Below are 24,906 nucleotides of genomic sequence, written 5' to 3'. Positions count from 1 at the left end.
CCTCTTATCTGGAGGACTTTCTAAACACATGCTTTGTTTGTGAATTATGTCTGAGTGTTGGAATGTGCCCCTGGCTATCCATAAAATAAATAAGAAAATTTTGCTTTTTAGTTTGCTTAATATGAACAATTTGAAATGATTTATACTTTTACTTTTGATTCTTAAGTATATTTTTGCAATTGCATTTACTTTTGATACTTGATCATATTGAAAACCAAATACTTTTAGACTTTTATTCAATTATATTTTACTGGTATGATAATTGGGTACTTTTTCCACCACTGTCATCCTTTCTGGTCTTGATGGATGAGATTTACACAGTCAGTCGTGTTTCTGTATTGTTCCACTAGGGGTCAGTATAGGTCAATATATGGGGTCCGATGATGACAAAACAATCACTCAATAAGTCACATAAATATAAATGTACTTCACATATTGTTTGAATTTCATCTTTTAATAATCATATTCTCTCTGAAATTGATTCACAATACTGTGTGTGTGTTCATTAGATTTTTATAGATATCAAAAATTCTGTTTGGCTTCAAAGATTGTCTTTTTTAATAAAAACTATATGAAGCATTCATATGATACTAAATGTCATCAAGCCCTGTGCAACTGCATTGCAAAAGAAGAGCTAGTGCAAATAAAGACACATATAAAATAAATATACAAGACACACATTAATACATGTAAGATTCAAGCTATACAAAGACACTTTTTACCATGACAAATATTAAACACATTTCAAATAGATATTGTGCAAGTCTGTGTATATTTCCATACATAATGAAACACCAGACAGACTCAGAGACATACAATAGCACAGCATGAATGAGCAAAACACATAGACATCCAATCAAAGCATCTCACTGGCGCCACATCAACAACAGCTGCTTCTGACTATTGCCCTTACAAAGCTGAACCAAAGCTTGCTGGAAACGTGCAAAAGTGTGAGACGGAGAGTGAGTGGTAAGGCTGAAGCAACCGACTGCAGACAAAAGTCAAGAAGTGAAGTCGGGGGAGGTGCATCTGCTACAGCCGAGAGTCAGACACTGATGTGGCTTTCCAACAGCAAGGCTCAGCACAACATGGCAGTGTTGCCATCATTTATAAAAGTTGTTCTTTGTAATATAAAAAAAACACGTCTCCAACCCCCATATCACACACTCACAAAATGTAAATATATGCATGTAATATCAATTGGTGAGAGAGCCTCAAATAGCACATTCATTTGTACATATCTACTGTATACAGTGCATTCAGAAAGTATTCAGACCCCTTGACTTTTTCCACATTTTGTTACATTACAGACTTATTATAAAACGGATTTTAAAAAACAATTCTAATTAATCTACACCCAATACCCCACAATGACAAAGCAAAAACAGGTTTTCAGAAATTTTAGCAAAAACAGAAATACCTTATTTCCATAAGTCATCTATACATCTCTGCTAGGTAAAGCCCCGCCTTATCTCAGCTCACTGGTCACCATAGCAACACCCAACCATAGCACGTGCCCCAGCAGGTATATTTCACTGGTCACCCCCAAAGCCAACACTTCCTTTGGCCGCCGTTCCTTCCAGTTCTCTGCTGCCAATGACTGGAACGAATTGCAAAAATTACTGAAGCTGGAGTCTTATATCTCCCTCTCTAACTTTAAGCATCAGCTGTCAGAGCAGCTTACCGATCACTGTACCTGTACACAGCCCATCTGTAAATAGCACACCCAACTACCTCATTCCCAAATTGTTATTTATCCTCTTGTTCTTTTGCACCCCTGTATCCCCACCTCCACATCATCGTCTGCACATCTATCACTCCAATGTTAATGCTAAATTATAATTATTTTTGCCTCTACAGCATATTTATTGCCTTACCTCACTATTCTTCCACATTTGCACACACTGTACATTGATTTTTCTATTGTGTTATTGACTGTACGTTTGTTTATGTGTAACTCTGTGTTGTTGTTTTTGTCGCACTACTTTGCTTTATCTTGGCCAGGTCGCAGTTGTAACTGAGAACTTGTTCTCAACTGGCCTACCTGGTTAAATAAAGGTGGGAAAAAATTCAGACCCTTTGCTATGAGACTCGAAATTGAGCTCAGGGGCATCCTGTTTCCATTGATCATCCTTGAGATGTTTCTACAACTTGATTGGTGTCCACCTGTGGTAAATTCAATTGATTGGACATGATTTGGAGAGACACACACCTGTCTATATAAGGTTCCACAGTTGACAATGCATATCAGAGCAAAAACCAAGCCATGTGGTCGAAGGAATTGTCCGAGACAGGATTGTGTTGAGACACAGATCTGGGGAAGGGTGCCAAAAGAATTCTGCAGCATTGAAGGTCCCCAATAACACAGTGGCTTCCATAATTATTAAATGGAAGAAGTTTGGAACCACCAAGACTCTTCCTAGAGTTGGCCGCCCAGTCAAACTGAGCAATCGGGGGAGAAGGGCCTTGGTCAGGGAGGTGACCAAGAACCCGATGGTCACTCTGACAGAGCTCCAGAGTTCCTCTGTGGAGATGGGAGAACCTTCCAGAAGGTTAACCATCTCTGCAGCACTCCACCAAACAGCCCTTTATGGTAGAGTGACCAGATGGAAGCCACTCCTCAGTAAAAGGCACATGACAGACCACTTGGAATTTGCCAAAAGGCACCCAAAGACTCTCAGACTATGAGAAACAAGATTCTCTGGTCTGATGAAACCAACATTGAACTCTTTGGCCTGAATGCCAAGTATCACGTCTTGAGGAAACCTGGTACCATCCCTACCGTAAAGCATGGTGGTGGCAGCATCATGCTCTGGGGGATTTTTTTCAAAGGCAGGGACTGGGAGACCAGTCAGGATCGAGGGAAAGATGAACGGAGCCAAGTACAGAAAGATCCTTGATGAAAACCTACTCCAGAGCGCTCAGGACCTCAGACTGGGGACAAGGTTCACCTTCCAACAGAACAACGACACGAAGCACACAGCCAATACAACACAGGAGTGGCTTCGGGACAAGTCTCTGAATGTCCCTGAGTGACCTAGACAGAGCCCGGACTTGAACCCGATCGATCATCTCTGAGACCTGAAAATAGCTGTGCAGCGACACTCCACATCAAACCTGACAGATCTCGAAGAGGATCTGCAGCGAAGAATGGGAGATACTGCCCAAATACAGCTGTCCAACGCTTGTAGTGTCATAGCCAAGAAGACTCAAGGCTGTAATCGCTGCCAAAGGTGCTTCATCAAAGTACTGAGTAAAAAGTCTGAATACCTATGTAAATTATATATATATATATATTTTTTTATACATTTGCAAACATTTCTAAAACCCAGTTTTTGCTTTGTCAAAATGGGGTATTGTGTGTAGATTTATGAGGTGAAAAAAATCTATTTTAGAATAAGGCTGTAACGTAGCAAAATGTGGGAAAAGTCAAGGGGTCTGAATACTTTCCAAATGCACTGTACATATGAATCGTAGCAAAGTTGCTTCCTGTTTAGTCACATCTATGGTCCTGTTTGCATGGGTCAAACAAAAATATTGTCATGATTGGTTGACAAATAGTGACTCCCACAATGCAGGCGATGTCGGCAAGTTGCAGCTGGTGAGGAGCAACTGCAGAAAATCGAAGTCGACTGCAGTTGAAACTTCATGACCTTTGATCACATGGTTGTTGTAAAGTTCAAGCAGTCAACCTTTGATCACATGGTTGTTGTAAAGTTCAAGCAGTCAACCTTTGATCACATGGTTGTTGTAAAGTTCAAGCAGTCGACCTTTGATCACATGGTTGTTGTAAAGTTCAAGCAGTCGACCTTTGATCACATGGTTGTTGTAAAGTTCATGCAAGTCAGACAATTTTTGTCTCTATAATGCAACACACTTTGAAAGGTGGAGATGATGGTCACCGACTTTACAAATGTGATCCGCTCGAAGGCGCCCAGATAGTGTCGGTGGCCGTGGTCATGTGGTGGGTTCAGTACACCAAGCCCAACCGTAGCTGATATTGCACCCATTAGAATCATCACTCTACATTAATATGGCAGTCTATTTAGTCCACCAGGCTCTACACACACTTTCTCTGATGGCTGCCGCACGCAAACTATGCACTGGTGTTCTTGCTAAAATGCTATTGCTATGACATGCGTTACTCGCCATGCATGTCTGTTTTCTGCTTTCCCACCAGTGTCCACCTGCTTGGTTCTGTTCCCTTCCTGCAGGGGAAATGGTACAGAATACCTTTCTCTCTGCCTGTAATTATTATTATCTTAACATTATGCATGCTCTGGCAGTGAGCTACCCCGAAGAGGCAGAGCCTCTAATGCCAAGACTAACGTATTGCTTGTATTGAAATATTTTATAATAAATGGTGAAACAAACACTTGGTGTTTCCTGTCTGAAATACAGTTATGTGTTTCCTGTCTGTTTGATGAGAGATGGGTTTCTTTACACGTACTCTAGTTCTGTATTCGAAATCACTGCCACCCTTGTCACAAGCACTTAGAAACACCACAGAAGCAGCAGGATGATGAAGCCATTTTTCAAGGAAGTATAAAAGCAGCGTTGGTCTCAGCTGTAAGAGGAGAGGAGAGGAGAGGAGAGGAGAGGAGAGGAGAGGAGAGGAGAGGAGAGGAGAGGAGAGGAGAGGAGAAGGAAAAGAACAGCAAACCCAACACAGTATTTACATCACACCACACAAAGCTTTCAATGTGTATGTGGTGGGTGATGGGTCCAGTTCAGTACATGCACACCCCCATGCCAATGTGAAACACTGTAAATACACTAAATCACAAATACTTGGTAAGTTCTGATGAGTAATGTAGTAATGCAATGTATACGTCCATTGGAAGAGGACTGGCCACCCCTCAGAGCCTGGTTCCTCTCTAGGTTTCTTCTCGGTTCCTGCCTTTTTAGGGAGTTTTTCCCTTGCCACCGTGCTTCTACATCTGCATAGCTTGCTGTTTGGGGTTTTAGGCTGGGTTTCTGCATATCTGCTGATGTAAAAAGGGCATTATAAATACATTTGATTGATTGATTAATGTGAGTGACTGTATAGACAAGTATTTAGTTCTATGAAATGCATAACCAAATTAGGAAACCTCATTAGAAAAGCTATTGTGGCAGACTCACTTCGGACCAGTTTAATCTGTCTGAGTGTAGCGTTCTGTCCATACCGCCAGGACTTGACTTCCATAGAAAAGGCTGCAGACAAGTTACATTCTGGTTGTAGGAAAGTCTGTTCAACACTGAAACACTGATACTATGTCAGTAGTTGAGTCCGTTGCTGAAGAATCCCTACATCCAATGATTTGTCTGTAGTTGGTCGGTAATACTGGCTTAGGCAGAATAAACATCACGGACTGCGTAAGGACATTCTCACAAAAACTACTTCGTCAGCATCACTGTACATTGCCTAGCCTCATCCGCTGGCTAAATTCAGAGAGAGCCGGCTGGCGGATGATTTCATACATTGCCTGTTCTTCTATTATACACTAACAGTGAAGCTGTAGTCTCTCTCCATGGCAAGGGGATACTGCCTTTGCAGCATTGGTTAGGGGAGTAAGGGGTTACAGTTTTGGGGTTTGGTAACAGAACGGGGGTTAAGGGTTAAACAGAATGATAGCATTCAAATGATTTGGTTAGAGACACAGTAGAATAAGGTTATGGGTATATGGTTAAGATCATAGGGTTCAGATTATGGTTCAGTGTCTGGTTCAGTGTATTGTTCAGATTATGGTTCAGATTATGGTTCAGATTATGGTTAAGTGTATGTTTAAGATTATGGTTCAGTGTATGGTTCACAGTATGGTTCAGAGTATGGTTCAGTGTATAGTTCAGATTACGGCTCAGAGTAGAGTTGCAAAATTCAAGTAACTTTTCCAAAATTCCCTGGTTTTCCAGAAATCCTGGTTGGAAGATTCCTGGAATTACGAGGGAATAAACCGGAAATAGGGGAATCCTCCAACCAGAATTCCTGGAAAACCAGGGAATTTTGGAAAAGTTCCCAGAATTTTGCAACCCTCGTTCAGTGTAAACTGACAGGTAGGACAGAGGGGTTCATATGGCACTTACAGAAGGAGACAGTACAGCAAATGTTGCTCTGTGTCCACCTTCCTTTGAATGGCACATAACTAGGACCAGGAGTATTTCCAGACCACATGACCTGAACAGGAAAGCCTCTTCCTGGTTCAGTCACAAGTTTAGGAACACTCCTGACCCTATACTAGGGCTGCAGAATTAATAGAGTTCACATCAAATCACATTATTGACATTTGCAAAAGCCATATCGCAAGAGATCCATATCGCATGCAATATTTTGAAACGGCACTAAGCTGTGTGTGTTGTCCGTTTTTATAGTTGCCTCTGTTTGTCGTCTCTCTCCCTCTACTATTGCGACTGCTTCCCACTATACATTTGCATGCTGTTCTGTTAGGTCAAATGCAGTCAACAGTTCCAAACAAGGCCAACGCTACTTTCCACTTTGTTTCTTAATATAAGTCATTCTATTTCAACAATTCCAACAGTTCAGCCAAAGGTTTTGTATCTATATCGCAAGTCAAATCACAATCACAATATTTGGTCCAAAAATCACAATTTGAGGTTTTGCCCATATCGTGCAGTCCTACCCTACACACAACCAATCACAGCTCTTTAAGTGTTGCTGGACAGACTGTGGCTTACGTCGCCGTTCATCTCGCTCAACACTTCATGAGTCGTGTCATTGGGCATGTCATAGGTCATTGTGTCATTGGGCATGGTGTATGCCGTGTCATTGGCCACATCATATGACGTGTCATTGGCTGTCTCCGTGTGGGGGGTGGGGTCGGGTGCCAGAGGGTCCAGACCAGTCTTCTCTATTGGCCTGACGGCGTCCCTGTCAGGAGCGTAGCAGACTAAACAGAGCAGGGCGGAGCAGTCCCACAGGCCTTGGGTCATATTGGAGGAGAAGAGCTTCCTACAGGGGTGGCAGAACTGATAGAACACCAGCATGAAGAAGATGGCCATAGCGTAGGCCACCAGCAGCTGCAGCACTAACAACGGAGCACAGATGAACCTATAGAAGTCTGTCTTGTAGATGTACCACAGCAGAAGCAGAGAGGCGTTCTCCACGAACCTCAGCATGTAGTACACAGCCATGCGGTACCAGTTCTGGGACTTGTTGATCAGGTCTGGGTCGTTGAGCTTCAGCTGCACCGCCGACCAGCAGAACATGTTGATGCCTGCGTAGAGGAACGTGAGGAGACAGAGGACGATGGTGGTGCCCACCCGGGTTAGCGTCTTCTCGATGTTCTCCGGGAAGGGCGAGTGGCTCTGCCAAAACAGCACCCACGGGTAGAGGAAGAAGAGGAAGAAGTTGAGCAGAACCACAGGGAGGATCCAGAGCTGCAGTACGGAGCTGAAGAGGACCAGGACGGTGACGCGCGTGGCGATCTCGAAGCTGCGCCACAGGAATATGCAGAGGTAGGCGGCGGGACGCACGTCCACCTCATAGTCGTCATACTTGATCTTGATGGCCAGAATGTTGCAGCGCAGGGCACCATATACGATGGACAGCAGGGAGATCACCATGAGGGTGCCTGGGAGTGAGAGAGACAGAGAGAGACGGAGAGAGAGACGGAGAGAGGGAGAGAGAGACAGAGAGAGAGAGAGACAGAGAGAGAGAAATTAAATTCTATAACCACCTAAAAGGAAGCGATTCCCAAACCTTCCATAACAAAGCCATCACCTACAGAGAGATGAACCTGGAGAAGAGTCCCCTAAGCAAGCTGGTCCTGGGGCTCTGTTCACAAACACAAACACACCCTACAGAGCCCCAGGACAGCAGCACAATTAGACCCGACCAAATTATGAGAAAAAAAAAGATAATTATTTGACATATTGGAAAGAATAAACAAAAAAACAGAGCAAGCTAGAATGCTATTTGGCCCTAAACAGAGAGCACACAGTGGCAGAATACCTGACCACTGTGACTGACCCTACACAGAGAGTACACAGCGGCAGAATACCTGACCACTGTGACTGACCCTACACAGAGAGTACACAGCGGCAGAATACCTGACCACTGTGACTGACCCTACGCAGACAGTACACAGTGGCAGAATACCTGACCACTGTGACTGACCCAAAATTAAGGAAAGCTTTGGCTATGTACAGACTCAGTGAGCATAGCCTTGCTATTGAGAAAGGCCGCCGTAGGCAGACATGGCTCTCAAGAGAAGACAGGCTATGTGCTCACTGCCCACAAAATGAGGTGGAAACTGAGCTGCACTTCCTAACCTCCTGCCCAATGTATGACCATATTAGAGAGACATATTTCCCTCAGATTACACAGATCCACAAAGAATTCGAAAACAAATCCAATTTTGAAAAACTCCCATATCTACTGGGTGAAATTCCACAGTGTGCCATCACAGCAGCAATATTTGTGACCTGTTGCCACAAGAAAAGGGCAACCAGTGAAGAACAAACACCATTGTAAATACAACCCATATTTATGCTTATTTATTTTATCTTGTGTCCTTTAACCATTTGTACATTGTTAAAACACTGTATATATATATACATTTGTAATGTCTTTATTGTTTTGAAACTTCTGTGTGTGTAATGTTTACTGTTAATTTTTATTGTTTATTTCACTTTATATATTCATTTTATATATTATCTACCTCACTTGCTTTGGCAATGTTAACACATGTTTCCCATGCCAATAAAGCCCTTGAATTGAGAATTGAGAGAGAGAGAGAGAGAGAGAGAGAGAGAGAGAGAGAGACAGAGAGAGACACAGAGAGAGAGAGAGCGCATTCAGAATATTCCATTCCATTCAATATTGTTTTGTCATTTGAGGCTGAGCTCTTAATTAATATGACTGTTCATTCATTCACTAACTGTACATAGTGTAAACAGCCTGTAAAGCCACCAAAACTCACACATAGTTTGTTAACTAGCATAAACAGTCTAGGACCATTATTTCCCATGAAATAATGAAGTTGTTGTTTATATGGATGAACACAGTACACCCCAGCACTAACCCAACGAACACAAGCGCCTCTCCAAACTCACTGTGACTCAGCATGCCCCCAGCATCATCACATACAACATTTGCATAACATTGTGAAATAGGCTGAGAGACATTCAAATGTGTACACACATTACATTACAACCTTCTCAGACTAAAACACACCCTGTGTTGAATAACCGTGTTCAACACAAAGCCCTCCTGCCAAATAGGCTTCCTAATAGTGATACCTCCCTGACCCATGTGACCTTCTGCTGACTCAGGTGCTTGACCCGTCTCACAAAACACCTTCTCCTGCAGGTTCACAGGGCATTTCAGTGTTTACAGGAGTCAATGTGTCTTTGACTGAGCTTTCAGTCCTGACAGTGTGAAGTTACTTTTCAGCTGACACATTAACAGCCTCTAGATTTTTTGATTTAACCTTCTTTTTAACTAGGCAAGTCAGTTAAGAACAAATTCTTATTTATAATGATGGCCAGTGGGTTAACGGCCTTGTCCAGGGGCAGAACATCAGATTTTTACCTTGTCAGCTCAGGGATTCGATCTAGCAACCTTTCAGTTACTGGCCCAATGCTCTAACCACTGGGCTACCTGCCACCCCAATGGCAGGGTGGCAGGTAGCCGAGCAGTGAAGAGTAATGGGCTAGTAAACAAAAGGTCGCTGGTTTGAATCTCTGAGCCGACAAGGTGGGAAAATGTGCTGTTCTTCCTGTGAGCAGGCAGTTAACACCCAACAACAACTGCTCCCGGATGTTGATGAAGGCAGCCCCCTGCACCTCTCTGATTCAGAGGGGTTGGGTGAAATGCAGAAGACACATTTCAGCTGTTTTAGCATGTTGTAGTGTACCACGGCATGATAAGGTCCATTACACTGTACTACTTCATATGGTACATCTGACAGTTTGACTTGATTTTCTTTCTTAGTTTAGGTGACAACTCCATTTTCCTCTGGTAGGCTCTAAGCCACACATACTCATTTTCCTCTGGTAGGCTCTAAGCCACACATACTCATTTTCCTCTGGTAGGCTCTAAGCCACACATACTCATTTTCCTCTGGTAGGCTCTAAGCCACACATACTCATTTTCCTCTGGTAGGCTCTAAGCCACACATAGTCATTTTCCTCTGGTAGGCTCTAAGCCACACATAGTCATTTTGAGAAATATATTGTTTCCCTTCATTTTGTTGTGTTCCCATAACCACATCAACAGGTAGTCATTTCAGTACCGAGCAGCACCTTATATGGTGTGAACTCTACTCTACTGAACACTACTCCTGTATGACATAATCACATATGGGAGAATCTCATACCAATTTCTCTGATTGTCATCAACTAAAAGTTGTAGCATGTTGATCAGAGTTCTGTTTTCTTTCCCATAAACCATCTGATTGTGGGTTGTACTTAGTAGTATTGTTTGTTAATTTGTAAAATATTGTATATCTCTCTAAAATCCTGGGCCTTCTGAGTGGTGCAGCGGTCTAAGGCACTGCATCGCAGTGCTAGCTGCATTACTACAGATCCTGGTTTGATACCGGGCTGTGTCGCAGCCGGCTGTGACCGGGAGATCCATGAGGCGACGCACAATTGGCCCAGCATCATCTGTGTTAGGGGAGGGTTTGGCCGGATGGGATGTCTGTGTCCCACTGTGCTCTAGCGAATCCTGTGGTGGGATGGGCGCATTCACACTAACACGGTTGCCAGTTGTACAGTGTTTCCTCTGACACAATGGTGTGGGGTTGTGTTTCAGAGAACGCACGGCTCTTGACCTTCGCCTTTCCCGAGTCCATACGGGAGTTTCAGTGATGGGACAAGACAGACTGTAACAGCCAATTGGGGTGAAAAAAAAATGTTGTTTTTTTTGCCCCTGATCGCTATAGATTGAGCAAGGAACACCTAGCTTCAACACAAATTTCTCTACCAGTTTCTTGTCCGCTCTTACTGCTTCCTGATTGGGTATGGCATATGCCTCTGACAAACCTACTGTAGTAAAGTACCTCGTCCAGTCTGTAAATGAACCCATGAAGTCTATAGATATCCTCTAGAAAGAGCAACCTGTGACAGAACTTGTCCTGGGTGCTCTGGGGGCTGGACCATGTCATTTGTATGCAGCTCCCCACTGCCCTTACACCACGGCTTTATGGCTCTCTGCCAGCCTGGACAATAGCATCTTGCTCTGATTTTACTGGTGAGCGTATTAACTCCTAAATGGCCTGCTGTTCTATCATTGCGGATAAAGGTAAGTATCTCATGTACAGTACGAGCTCATCTGGTACAACCCCTCTCCAGATGGTGTCATCTGTCTCATAGTTTTAACTCTAAAGGCATAACACTCCATTCTTCACATGTAATGCCCCCCACACATGTTTGAAACGCTTGAACGTTGGCTCAGATTCCAGCTCTGCTCTACCACCTTTTTTCCATGTCTTTAACTGGGAGACCACCGGGTCTCTATCCTGTGCTTCCAACAGGAAGTGGGAGCTGTCTGGCTTGTTTGAGCTCTGACTGCAGGCTCAATAGTGACATCCTGAGGCTTGTTTACGATGACTCTCAGATTGGCTCTCAGAGAGTCTACACTCTCTGTCTGTGTGTCGGCATGACACACCATCTGCATTACTGTGCAGTGGCCTGTGGACAATATCATAGTCCTACGGCTCCAGTTTCTCTAGGCACCTAGCTAACTGTACCTCAGGTACTCAGCCACCTCAGTGAGCTGTGGACAATAGCATAGTCCTACGGCTCCAGTTTCTCTAGTCACCTAGCTAACTGTACCTCAGGTACTCAGCCACCTCAGTGAGCTGTGGACAATAGCATAGTCCTACGGCTCCAGTTTCTCTAGGCACCTAGCTAACTGTACCTCAGGTACTCAGCCACCTCAGTGAGCTGTGGACAATAGCATAGTCCTACGGCTCCAGTTTCTCTAGGCACCTAGCTAACTGTACCTCAGGTACTCAGCCACCTCAGTGAGCTGTGGACAATAGCATAGTCCTACGGCTCCAGTTTCTCTAGGCACCTAGCTAACTGTACCTCAGGTACTCAGCCACCTCAGTGAGCTGTGGACAATATCATAGTCCTACGGCTCCAGTTTCTCTAGGCACCTAGCTAACTGTACCTCAGGTACTCAGCCACCTCAGTGAGCTGTGGACAATAGCATAGTCCTACGGCTCCAGTTTCTCTAGGCACCTAGCTAACTGTACCTCAGGTACTCAGCCACCTCAGTGAGCTGTGATCAGTTCTCAGTAGACATTTCCTTCCCAGCAGAAAGTGTTTGAAATGTTTAAGAAACACTACCACATCAAGAAGCTCCTTCTTGGTAGTTGAGTACATCCTCTCCTGTTTTGACAGTGGCCGACTGGCATATTCTACTACTCTCTCCCTTCCCTCATGTTTCTGGGAGAGGACTGCCCCTATGCCTGTGTCACATGTGTCAGTATCCATTATGAAATCTAGATTTAGGTCAGAGAAAGCACATATGGGGGATGTGGTAAGCTTGGACTTTAGTTCAATAAAGGCCACTTCACACGCTGCGTGCCACTGAAATGTTTTTCCCTTATCTGTAAATCTGTACAAGAGCTCCGCCGTAGCTGCAAAATCTGGTCTGAACCTCCTGTAGTGTGACGCCAGGCCTAAAAAGCTTCTAGTCTCTGTCTGTGACTTGGGGCTAGGCCATGACCTGACTGTCTCTGTCAGTGACTCGGGGCTAGGCCATGATCTGACTGTCTCTGTCTGACTCGGGGCTAGGCCATGACCTGACGGTCTCTGTCAGTGACTCGGGGCTAGGCCATGACCTGACTGTCTCTGTCAGTGACTCGGGGCTAGGCCATGACCTGACTGTCTCTGTCAGTGACTCGGGGCTAGGCCATAACTTGACTGTCTCTGTCAGTGACTCGGGGCTAGGCCATGACCTGACTGTCTCTGTCAGTGACTCGGGGCTAGGCCATAACTTGACTGTCTCTGTCTGTGACTCAGGGCTAGGCCATGACCTGACTGTCTCTGTCAGTGACTCGGGGCTAGGCCATGATGACCTGACTGTCTCTGTCTGTGACTCGGGGCTAGGCCATGATGACCTGACTGTCTCTGTCAGTGACTCGGGGCTAGGCCATGATGACCTGACTGTCTCTGTCTGTGACTCGGGGCTAGGCCATGATGACCTGACTGTCTCTGTCTGTGACTCAGGGCTAGGCCATGACCTGACTGTCTCTGTCAGTGACTCGGGGCTAGGCCATAACTTGACTGTCTCTGTCTGTGACTCGGGGCTAGGCCATGACCTGACTGTCTCTGTCTGTGACTCGGGGCTAGGCCATGATGACCTGACTGTCTCTGTCAGTGACTCGGGGCTAGGCCATGATGACCTGACTGTCTCTGTCAGTGACTCGGGGCTAGGCCATGATGACCTGACTGTCTCTGTCAGTGACTCGGGGCTAGGCCATGACCTGACTGTCTCTGTCTGTGACTCAGGGCTAGGCCATGACCTGACTGTCTCTGTCAGTGACTCGGGGCTAGGCCATAACTTGACTGTCTCTGTCAGTGACTCGGGGCTAGGCCATAACTTGACTGTCTCTGTCTGTGACTCGGGGCTAGGCCATGACCTGACTGTCTCTGTCAGTGACTCGGGGCTAGGCCATAACTTGACTGTCTCTGTCAGTGACTCGGGGCTAGGCCATAACTTGACTGTCTCTGTCTGTGACTCGGGGCTAGGCCATGACCTGACTGTCTCTGTCAGTGACTCGGGGCTAGGCCATAACTTGACTGTCTCTGTCTGTGACTCAGGGCTAGGCCATGACCTGACTGTCTGTCAGTGACTCGGGGCTAGGCCATAACTTGACTGTCTCTGTCTGTGACTCAGGGCTAGGCCATGACCTGACTGTCTCTGTCAGTGACTCGGGGCTAGGCCATGACCTGACTGTCTCTGTCAGTGACTCGGGGCTAGGCCATGACCTGACTGTCTCTGTCTGTGACTCGGGGCTAGGCCATGACCTGACTGTCTCTGTCAGTGACTCGGGGCTAGGCCATAACTTGACTGTCTCTGTCAGTGACTCGGGGCTAGGCCATAACTTGACTGTCTCTGTCTGTGACTCGGGGCTAGGCCATGACCTGACTGTCTCTGTCAGTGACTCGGGGCTAGGCCATAACTTGACTGTCTCTGTCTGTGACTCAGGGCTAGGCCATGACCTGACTGTCTGTCAGTGACTCGGGGCTAGGCCATAACTTGACTGTCTCTGTCTGTGACTCAGGGCTAGGCCATGACCTGACTGTCTCTGTCAGTGACTCGGGGCTAGGCCATGACCTGACTGTCTGTCTGTGACTCGGGGCTAGGCCATGACCTGACTGTCTCTGTCAGTGACTCGGGGCTAGGCCATAACTTGACTGTCTCTGTCTGTGACTCAGGGCTAGGCCATGACCTGACTGTCTCTGTCAGTGACTCGGGGCTAGGCCATAACTTGACTGTCTCTGTCTGTGACTCAGGGCTAGGCCATGACCTGACTGTCTCTGTCTGTGACTCGGGGCTAGGCCATGATGACCTGACTGTCTCTGTCTGTGACTCGGGGCTAGGCCATGATGACCTGACTGTCTCTGTCTGTGACTCGGGGCTAGGCCATGATGACCTGACTGTCTCTGTCTGTGACTCGGGGCTAGGCCATGATGACCTGACTGTCTCTGTCTGTGACTCGGGGCTAGGCCATGATGACCTGACTGTCTCTGTCAGTGACTCGGGGCTAGGCCATGACCTGACTGTCTCTGTCTGTGACTCAGGGCTAGGCCATGACCTGACTGTCTCTGTCAGTGACTCGGGGCTAGGCCATAACTTGACTGTCTCTGTCAGTGACTCGGGGCTAGGCCATAACTTGACTGTCTCTGTCTGTGACTCGGGGCTAGGCCATGACCTGACTGTCTCTGTCAGTGACTCGGGGCTAGGCCATAACTTGACTGTCTCTGTCAGTGACTCGGGGCTAGGCCATAACTTGACTGTCTCTGTCTGTGACTCGGGGCTAGGCCATGACCTGACTGTCTCTGTCAGTGACTCGGGGCTAGGCCATAACTTGACTGTCTCTGTCTGTGACTCAGGGCTAGGCCATGACCTGACTGTCTGTCAGTGACTCGGGGCTAGGCCATAACTTGACTGTCTCTGTCTGTGACTCAGGGCTAGGCCATGACCTGACTGTCTCTGTCAGTGACTCGGGGCTAGGCCATGACCTGACTGTCTCTGTCAGTGACTCGGGGCTAGGCCATGACCTGACTGTCTCTGTCAGTGACTCGGGGCTAGGCCATAACTTGACTGTCTCTGTCTGTGACTCAGGGCTAGGCCATGACCTGACTGTCTCTGTCAGTGACTCGGGGCTAGGCCATAACTTGACTGTCTCTGTCTGTGACTCAGGGCTAGGCCATGACCTGACTGTCTCTGTCTGTGACTCGGGGCTAGGCCATGATGACCTGACTGTCTCTGTCTGTGACTCGGGGCTAGGCCATGATGACCTGACTGTCTCTGTCAGTGACTCGGGGCTAGGCCATGATGACCTGACTGTCTCTGTCAGTGACTCGGGGCTAGGCCATGATGACCTGACTGTCTCTGTCAGTGACTCGGGGCTAGGCCATAACTTGACTGTCTCTGTCTGTGACTCAGGGCTAGGCCATGACCTGACTGTCTCTGTCTGTGACTCGGGGCTAGGCCATGATGACCTGACTGTCTCTGTCTGTGACTCGGGGCTAGGCCATGATGACCTGACTGTCTCTGTCAGTGACTCGGGGCTAGGCCATGATGACCTGACTGTCTCTGTCAGTGACTCGGGGCTAGGCCATGATGACCTGACTGTCTCTGTCAGTGACTCGGGGCTAGGCCATGACCTGACTGTCTCTGTCTGTGACTCGGGGCTAGGCCATGATGACCTGACTGTCTCTGTCAGTGACTCGGGGCTAGGCCATGATGACCTGACTGTCTCTGTCAGTGACTCGGGGCTAGACCATGACCTGACTGTCTCTGTCTGTGACTCAGGGCTAGGCCATGACCTGGCTGTCTCTGTCTGTGACTCGGGGCTAGGCCATGGCCTGACTGTCTCTGTCAGTGACTCGGGGCTAGGCCATGACCTGACTGTCTCTGTCTGTGACTCGGGGCTAGGCCATGACCTGACTGTCTCTGTCTGTGACTCGGGGCTAGGCCATGACCTGACGGTCTCTGTCAGTGACTCGGGGCTAGGCCATGACCTGACTGTCTCTGTCTGTGACTCAGGGCTAGGCCATGACCTGACTGTCTCTGTCAGTGACTCGGGGCTAGGCCATAACTTGACTGTCTCTGTCTGTGACTCAGGGCTAGGCCATGACCTGACTGTCTCTGTCAGTGACTCGGGGCTAGGCCATGATGACCTGACTGTCTCTGTCTGTGACTTGGGGCTAGGCCATGACCTGACTGTCTCTGTCTGTGACTCGGGGCTAGGCCATGACCTGACTGTCTCTCTCAGCCGAGATGATGTGTAGCTCACCTGTCACCTGAACAAATGGGACTTAGATGGTTTCACCTTATATCCTGACTGTTCCAATCTACTGAAAATCTTGTATAAGCGCTTCACATGCTCTTGGAATGTACAACCAAACACTATGATGTCGTCTAAGTACACCAGAGATATTGTCCACTATGAGTCAGCCAACACCAGGTCCATGAGACGCTGGAAGCTGCTTGGAGAATTTGTCAACCAAAACCCCATGACCTGGAATTCGAAAAGCCCTCTCTTTGTCACAAAAGCAGTTTTGCTACGACCCTCAGGGTGCATCTCGAAGGGTGCATCTCGACTTCCCAGTACCCACTGGCTAAGTCTAAAGTGGAAAACTACTGAGCACCGGCAAGAGCGTTCAAGGCCTCATCTATCATAGGAAGTGGATATGCATATTTTACAGTGTTCTCGTTTAACCTTCTGTAATTCACACGGAACCTGATTTTGATAGGCCTGGTGTCCCATGTGTTAATATTATGCTGGACTAGTTTTGTGCCGCCCAATTTAAAATCACCAGTGCTATACTCTCGCACATACACTACATGAGCAAAGGTATGTGGACACCTGCTCGTCGAACATCTCATTCCAAAATCATGGACATTAATATTGAGTTGCCCCACCCCCCCTCCCCCCCTCCCCCTCCTCTCTTCTTGGAAAGCTTTCCTCTAGATTTTGGAACATTGCTGTGGGGACTTGCATCCATTCAGCCACAACAGGGCGATTAGGCCTGGCTTGCAGTCGGTGTTCCAATTCATCCCATAGGTGTTCGATGGGGTTGAGGTCAGGGCTCTTCTGCAGGCCAGTTAAGTTCTTCCACACCAATCACGACAATTTCTTTATGGACCTCGCTTTGTGCACGAAGGCATTGTCAAGCTGAAACAGGAAAGGGCCTTCCCAAACTGTTTCCACAAAGTTGGCAGCAGTTGTATGCTGTAGCTTTAAGATTTTCCTTCACTGGATCTAAGGAGCCTTGTCCGAACCATGAAAAACAGCCCCAGACCATTATTCCTCCTCCACCAAACTGTACAGTTGGCACTATGCATTCAGGCAGGTAGCATTCTCCTGGCATTCACCAAACTCAGATTCGTCCGTTGGAATGCCAGATAGTGAAGCGTGATTCATCACTCCAGAGAACACGTTTCCATTGCTCCAGAGTCCAATGCTGGCGTGCTTTACACCACTCCAGCCGACGCTTGGTATTGCGCATGGTGATCTTAGGCTTGTGTGCGAGCGCTCGGCCATGGAAACCCATTTCATGAAGCTCCCGACAAACAGTTCTTGTGCTGACGTTGCTTCCAGAGGCAGTTTGGAACTCGGTAGTGGGTTTTGCAACTGAGGACAGGTGATTTTTACGCGCTTCAGCACTTGGCGGTCCCGTTCTGTGAGATTGTGTGGCCTACCACTTTGCTGCTGAGCCGTTGTTGCTCCTAGACACTTCCACTTCATAATAATACCAATTACAGTTTACTGGGGAAGCTTCAGCAGCGCAGAAATTTGTTGAACTGACTTGCTGGAAAGGAGGCATCCTATGACGTTGTCACCTTTTCCTTTACAGCTTTCAGCTGCACCTCAGTTGGCTGTCTGCAATCTATGTCCAGTTCTTGCATTAACTGTTCTATGTCCCACTTTGCTGTGGTGGGAGAGTACGGCGGCAGTTTAGAATCCTGTAGGCTAGCAACGATAGTGTCTTCACTACCCTTCTCCCAGATAGAGAAACCCCAGTTCAGTGCCCTCCCGCAGTAACTGTGATTCAGGGGTGACATTCATCACACGCACTGGCATTTTCCCCTTCACTGAGCTGCCAACTTTTATCAGTGACTTCAGCACACGGCTCAAGAAGATCCTCAATTTTGTCATTGTTTACTGTACTCTCAACTTATATGTAACTTCTGGAGGGTATAATCGTGTCAGTCATCACTTTATAGACTCTCCATGCCTCTCTCCTAAAAATCAGTGTACTCTGCTTCCCCAAAACACCGCATGTTTTCTTTTGTAAATCAAGTACAGCCCCGTATTTTACCTGGAAGTCTGACGCTATCAGTGCACACTGGTCTGTGTCACTCACAACAACAAAGTCCCTGGTCAGTTTCAGACCGTCAATGTTCATGACTGGGGACCAGCTCCCCAGTACTGAGAGAAACTGTCAATTTGCTACTTTAACTGTGCAGTGGTATGGTTGCAATGTACCACTCTTACCTCCAGTAGGATTTCTCCATACCTGTTCATGTACCATGGAAACCTGAGTCCACCATGACCTCACACTCGAAGTCAGCCATTTTGCACTCAAGGTAAACCCCACTCCCCACAACACTTGCTGTGGACTGGTCAGCTGTGAGTGTAGTTTAACCTCTTGGAACTCTAGGGGCAGTATTTCATTTTTGGATAAAAAAACGTTCCCGTTTTAAACAAGATATTTTGTCACGAAAAGATGCTCGACTATGCATATAATTGACAGCTTTGGAAAGAAAACACTCTGACTTTTCCAAAACTGCAAAGATATTATCTGTGAGTGCCACAGAACTGATGCTACAGGCGAAACCAAGATGAAACTTCAAACAGGAAATGAGCAAATGTCTCCTTATATGGCTGTGAATGCGCCCTGAACGAGCCTACAATTTCTGCCGTTTCCCCAAGGTGTCTGCAGCATTGTGACGTATTTGTAGGCATATCATTGGAAGATTGACCATAAGAGACCACATTTACCAGGTGTCCGCCCGGTGTCCTGCGTCGAAATTGGTGCGTAAACTTCAGCTGCAAGTATTTTTCCATGTAATTGAGAGGAGAAAGCAGACTTCCACAAATTATATATCAATGAAGAGATATGTGAAAAACACCTTGAGGATTGATTCTAAACAACGTTTGCCATGTTTCAGTCGATATTATGGAGTTAATTTGGAAAAAAGTTTGGCGTTTTGGTGACTGAATTTTCAGGGTTTTTTGGTAGCAAAACCTGATGTACAAAACGGAGCGATTTCTCCTACACAAAGAATCTTTCAGGAAAAACGGAACATTTGCTATCTAACTGAGAGTCTCCTCATTGAAAACATCCAAAGTTCTTCAAAGGTAAATGATTTTATTTGAATGCTTTTCTGGTTTTTGTGAAAATGTTGCCTGCTAAATGCTACGCTAAATGCTACGCTAGCTATCAATACTCTTACACAAATGCTTGTTTTGCTATGGTTGAAAAGCATATTTTGAAAATCTGAGATGACAGTGTTGTTAAGAAAAGGCTAAGCTTGAGAGCTAGCATATTTATTTCATTTGCGATTTTTATGAATAGTTAATGTTGCGTTATGCTAATGAGCTTGAGGCTATAACTGGATACAGGTTTTTTTTCGTAGCCAAACGTGAACAAAACGGAGCGATTTGTCCTACACAAATAATATTTTTTGAAAAACTGAACATTTGCTATCTAACTGAGAGTCTCCTCGTTGAAAACATCCGAAGTTTTTCAAAGGTAAATGATTTTATTTGAATGCTTTTCTTGTTTTTGTGAAAATGTTGCTGGCTGAATTCTAGGCTTATAGCTATGCTAGCTATCAATTCTCTTACACAAATGCTTGTTTAGCTATAGTTCAATAGCATATTTTGAAAATCTGAGATGACAGTGCTGTTAACAAAAGTCTAAGCTTGAGAGCAAATATATTTATTTTATTTTATTTGCGATTTTCATGAATAGTTAACGTTGCGTTATGCTAAAGAGCTTGAGGCTATAAATAGGATCCCGGATACGGGATTGCTCGTCGCATGAAGTTAAGCCGAAGCTGTGCTGTCCTTTTCCACATCAGGACAATCTTTTTTCATCCAGCAGGCCCCTGCCATAGGTCGTCCTCTGTCGCTCCCGGGGAACCTAGATCTCCCATTGCTGCTGTAGAAGACCCTGGAAACGATGTCTGCTCTAACACGCCTCCCTCTGATGTGGCTCCATTCTCTGCTAGATGTTGTACCTCGGACCACTGTGCAAAGCTCTCACACAATGACTCAAACATCTCTTTTGGAACTCTGATGTTGTCTCCAACTGGAGGCAGAGTGACCTTGCTTGTACCACACATGTTCACTTTGTATTGTGCAGTGTCTTGGCTTTCCAGCAATTCTAGCTGTCTTATCTGATCAAGCTCTGTAGCAATGCTAATTCCCTTTCCAATATTTCTGGTCCTGTCTTGCGCAGGTGAATACGAAGATCACTGCAACCACTGTGTAATAAAATGGTCTCGTGCAAGCGAATCACGTGCGCACACAGTCTAATCTGGGTAAACCCTTGAAGCTAGCCTGCTTAAATCATGGCCAAATTTACGAATGCACTCACCCACGTTAAGTTTCCTGTCCTGAAAAAAAGGTAAGATTCCAGTCAGTATGCTCAAAATGCACATTTCCCTCAGTGAAAGCATTGGGAAAGTTCAAACGATCCAACTCAAACGGTTCAATCCAAGCAGTCCATTCTTTCCACTCAAATGATTCTGACATGAATGCCAGCCAGTCAATCTGCCTGTCCATTGCACCTGGCTGATCTACCACCATCTGTCGATTGCTGTTCCCGGGTTGTTTGACTTCTCCCTCCATTTTCCCACACAGATAGCAAGCTAATGTTAGCCAAACGAGTGAGTTGCTGTTAGCTAATTGATTTGTTAATCCCAAAATCCGCTGCCACCAATTTGTAACGACTCTGTAAGGCCACCGAAACGTACAGGTAGGTTATTAACTAGCATAAACAGTCTAGGACGATGATTTTCCATGAAATAATCAAGTTGTAATTTATTTGGATGAACACAGTGCACCCCAACACTAACCTGACGCACACAAGCGCCTCTCCAAACCCACTGCGACTCAGCACCCCCCCCCCCAGCATCATCACATACAGCAACTCATTTGCATAACATTGTGTGATAGGCTGAGAGAAATTTGAATGTGTACACACATTACAATAGAAACAAGATCCACTGGATCAATTTACAGATTAGCATTTGCAATATCAAGTGCCATAGTTCACGTCGTCAACACATGACACTTTTGTTTTGATAGCATAGAACTGTCAGATTCTGCCTGACCACCAAAACAGCTTGAAGCTTTTCCTCTAGTCACACTCAGTCTCACACAGCAAAGCAGTTCTTCAGTCTGGAATGGCATTCTCAATAACAGAAAATAAAACAGGGAAGTATTAGCAGACTGTGTGACCTAACTCAAATGTGTCTGTGATACTAGTTGCTATATTATGCATAATCATGATTCAGATGGTGGATAAAAACAGTTATTTCAAACAGTGAGTTTGAAGACGGTGATCTAAATAAAATACCTTGATAGCAGAGTGCTGGAGAGTGTTGCGTAATACCACTTTGAGTCATGAAAACACCATCCGCTTATTTCCAACGTGGCACTTAGCTAATCAGCCCACGCCATAGTGAAACTGCTCTGAGGGGGGTGGACCGGCCTGGAGGGATTTGGGGGAAGGACTGTGTCTCTGTAGTGAGCCTCTATAGGGGGTAACAAGCAGATATAACTCAACTATGTTCATGTGCAGGCTCAAAGAAGTTCCTATATACTGAGAAAGCTGGGGGCCTCTGTCCTTCAACGCATGGAACTCAAGATGACTCAAGTGTGATCAAACAGAGAGAAAACATACACGCACTCACACACACACGCGCGCACATGCCTAGAAACACAAACATTTACAGACACTGAAAATTGAAACAACTATAAGTCAAACTTCTCCACCTCACACACACACAAACACACACAGTCAAACACACGCACACACCACTCACCTCTGCCAATGGACACCCCCTGTTGCAGGACACAAATGTAGAGCTGCAGGGTGAGCTGGGGGGCGGAGCCCAGGAAGGCCTGGATGACAGAGGTGCGGGCGAAGGCGGCACGGTGGGTGAACAGCTTGCCCTCTGCCTGCCCCACCTGTCTCTCCACCTCCTCAGACTGGCCCCCCCTGGGCATCTGGCGTTTCCGCGTGATGCTGACATACGGCTCCTCTACCCGGCCCACACTGCCGTAGATACAGAACGCCTCCAGACACCTACAGCAGCAGAGGAACACACACACACACAGAAAACATGATTAATGCAGTGGTGTACCCAAGAACTCCACACACCTACAGCAGCACAAAAATACTAAAATAACGAGGGAAGATGTGGAAGACATTATGAACAGTGCTGTGGATACCAAACCCATGGGAGTGTCTCAAACTCTTAACAGTGTGCAAGAACTTTTCTGTATTTTCACACAATATCTTATCCTTATAGTTAACAAACAGAATACCGACCATTTCGAATCACACTGTACCTTCTCCGCTATGCAATCTGGTTTCAGAGCTGGTCATGGGTGCACCTCAGACACGCTCAAGGTCCTAAATGATATCATAACCACCATCGATAAGAGACATTACTGTGCAGCCGTATTCGTCGACCTGGCCAAGGCTTTCAACTCTGTCAATCACAACATTCTTATTGGCAGACTCAACAGCCTTGGTTTCTCAAATGAATGCCTCGCCTGGTTCACCAACTACTTCTCAGACGGAGTTCAGTTGTCCTGACCTCTGGCAGTCTCTATGGGGGTGCCACAGGGTTCAATTCTCGGGCCGACTCTCTTCTCTGTATACATCAATGATGTCGCTCTCGCTGCAGGTGATTCTTTGATCCAGATGACACCATTCTGTATACTTCTGGCCCGTCTTTGGACACTGTGTTAACTAACCTCCAGATGATCTTCAATGCCATACAACTCTCCTTCCGTGGCCTCCAACTGCTCTTAAATGCAAGTAAAACTAAATGCATGCTCTTCAACCGATCGCTGCCAGCACCTGCCCGCCCATCCAGCATCACTACTCTGGACGGTTCTGACTTAGAATATGTGGACAACTACAAATACCTAGGTGTCTGGTTAGACTGTAAACTATCCTTCCAGATTCACATTAAACATCTCCAATCCAATATTCAATTTAGAATTGGCTTCCTATTTCGCAACAAAGCCTCCTTCACTCATGCTGCCAAACATACCCCCGTAAAACTGACCATTCTACCGATCCTCGACTTCGGCAATGTCCTTTACAAAATAGCCTCCAACACTCTACTCAGCAAATTGGATGCAGTCTATCACAGTGCCATCCGTTTTGTCACCAAAGCCCCATATACTACCCACCACTGCAACCTGTACGCTCTCGTTGGCTGGCCCTCGCTTCATACTCATCGCCAACCCCACTGGTTCCAGGTCATCTACAAGTCTCTGCTAGGTAAAGCCCCGTCTTATCTCAGCTCACTGGTCACCATAACAGCACCCACCCGTAGCACACGCTCCAGCAGGTATATCTCTCTAGTCACCCCCAAAGCCAATTCTTCCTTTTGGTCGCCTCTCCTTCCAGTTCTCTGCTGCCAATGACTGGAACGAACTGCAAAAATCACTAAAGATGGAGACTCTTGCCTCCCTCACTAGCTTTAAGCACCAGCTGTTAGAGCAGCTCACAGATCTCTGCACCAATTCATACATAGCTCATCTGTAAATAGCCAATCCAATCTACCTCATCCCCTGTATTTCATACTGTATTTATTTATTTATCTTGCTCCTTTGCACCCCAGTATCTCTACTTGTACATTCATCTTCTGCACATTCTACCATTCCAGTGTTTAATTGCTATATTGTAATTACTTTGCCACCATGGCCTATTTATTGCCTTACCTCTCTTATCCTACCTCATTTGCACATGCTGTATATATATATTTCTACTGTATTATTGATTGTATGTTTGTTTATTCCATGTGTAACTCTGTGTTGTTGTATGTGTCAAACTGCTTTGCTTTATCTTGGCCAGGTTGCAGTTGCAAATGAGAACTTGTTCTCAACTAGCCTAACAGGTTAAATAAAGGTGAAATAAATACAAATAAATACAAATCCTGCAATCGCTGGAAAATACAGCCTCTAGAATCCATTGATGATAACATACAACAATAGAAACAAAAACAAACATCAATGAACTGCCATAGATACGGAGCTCCCTTACCAACAGCATCATCACACATATGGCACGACTAGAATAACGCACATCTCTATCATCACTATCAACATAAACACCACCTGCAACACTATCAACATAAATACCACCTGCAACACTATCAACATAAACACCACCGAGATCACTATCAACATAAACACCACCTTCAACACTATCAACATAAACACCACCTTCAATACTATCAACATAAACACCACCTGCTACACTATCAACATAAACACCACCTGCAACACTATCAACATAAACACCACCTTCAACACTATCAACGTAAACCCCACCTGCATCACTATCAACATAAACACCACCTGCAACACTATCAACATAAATACCACCTGCAACACTATCAACATAAACACCACCTGCAACACCATCAACATAAACACCACCTGTATCACTATCAACGTA

The 24,906-nt window shown here is 46.0% G+C and overlaps 1 protein-coding gene across 4 annotated transcripts in view; it reads right to left on the bottom strand.

Annotated features, from left to right (window-relative positions):
• Nucleotides 1-4,595: 4,595 nt before the first annotated feature.
• The window catches only part of xk (X-linked Kx blood group (McLeod syndrome)), a 34,273-nt gene continuing 13,962 nt past the window's right edge, over nucleotides 4,596-24,906 (bottom strand). Inside the window, exons 2-4 of one of the 4 annotated variants that reach the window (XM_064944134.1) lie at nucleotides 22,250-22,512; nucleotides 7,109-7,571; nucleotides 4,596-4,988 (exon numbers count right to left, since the gene is read on the bottom strand). In XM_064944134.1, the coding sequence (XP_064800206.1) occupies nucleotides 4,676-4,988; nucleotides 7,109-7,571; nucleotides 22,250-22,512 (1,039 nt within the window). In that variant the 3' untranslated portion in view covers nucleotides 4,596-4,675. Of the gene's footprint in view, nucleotides 7,572-22,249; nucleotides 22,513-24,906 lie in introns of all 4 variants that reach the window. The other 3 variants (XR_010452263.1, XR_010452261.1, XM_064944133.1) reach the window with 3 other exon arrangements.

The sequence above is a fragment of the Oncorhynchus masou genome, chromosome 29 (assembly GCF_036934945.1).
Source record: "Oncorhynchus masou masou isolate Uvic2021 chromosome 29, UVic_Omas_1.1, whole genome shotgun sequence".
NCBI lineage: Eukaryota > Metazoa > Chordata > Actinopteri > Salmoniformes > Salmonidae > Oncorhynchus > Oncorhynchus masou.
The sequence above is the reverse complement of the archived record's forward strand: the minus strand, read 5'-3'. Positions and strand labels throughout refer to the sequence as shown.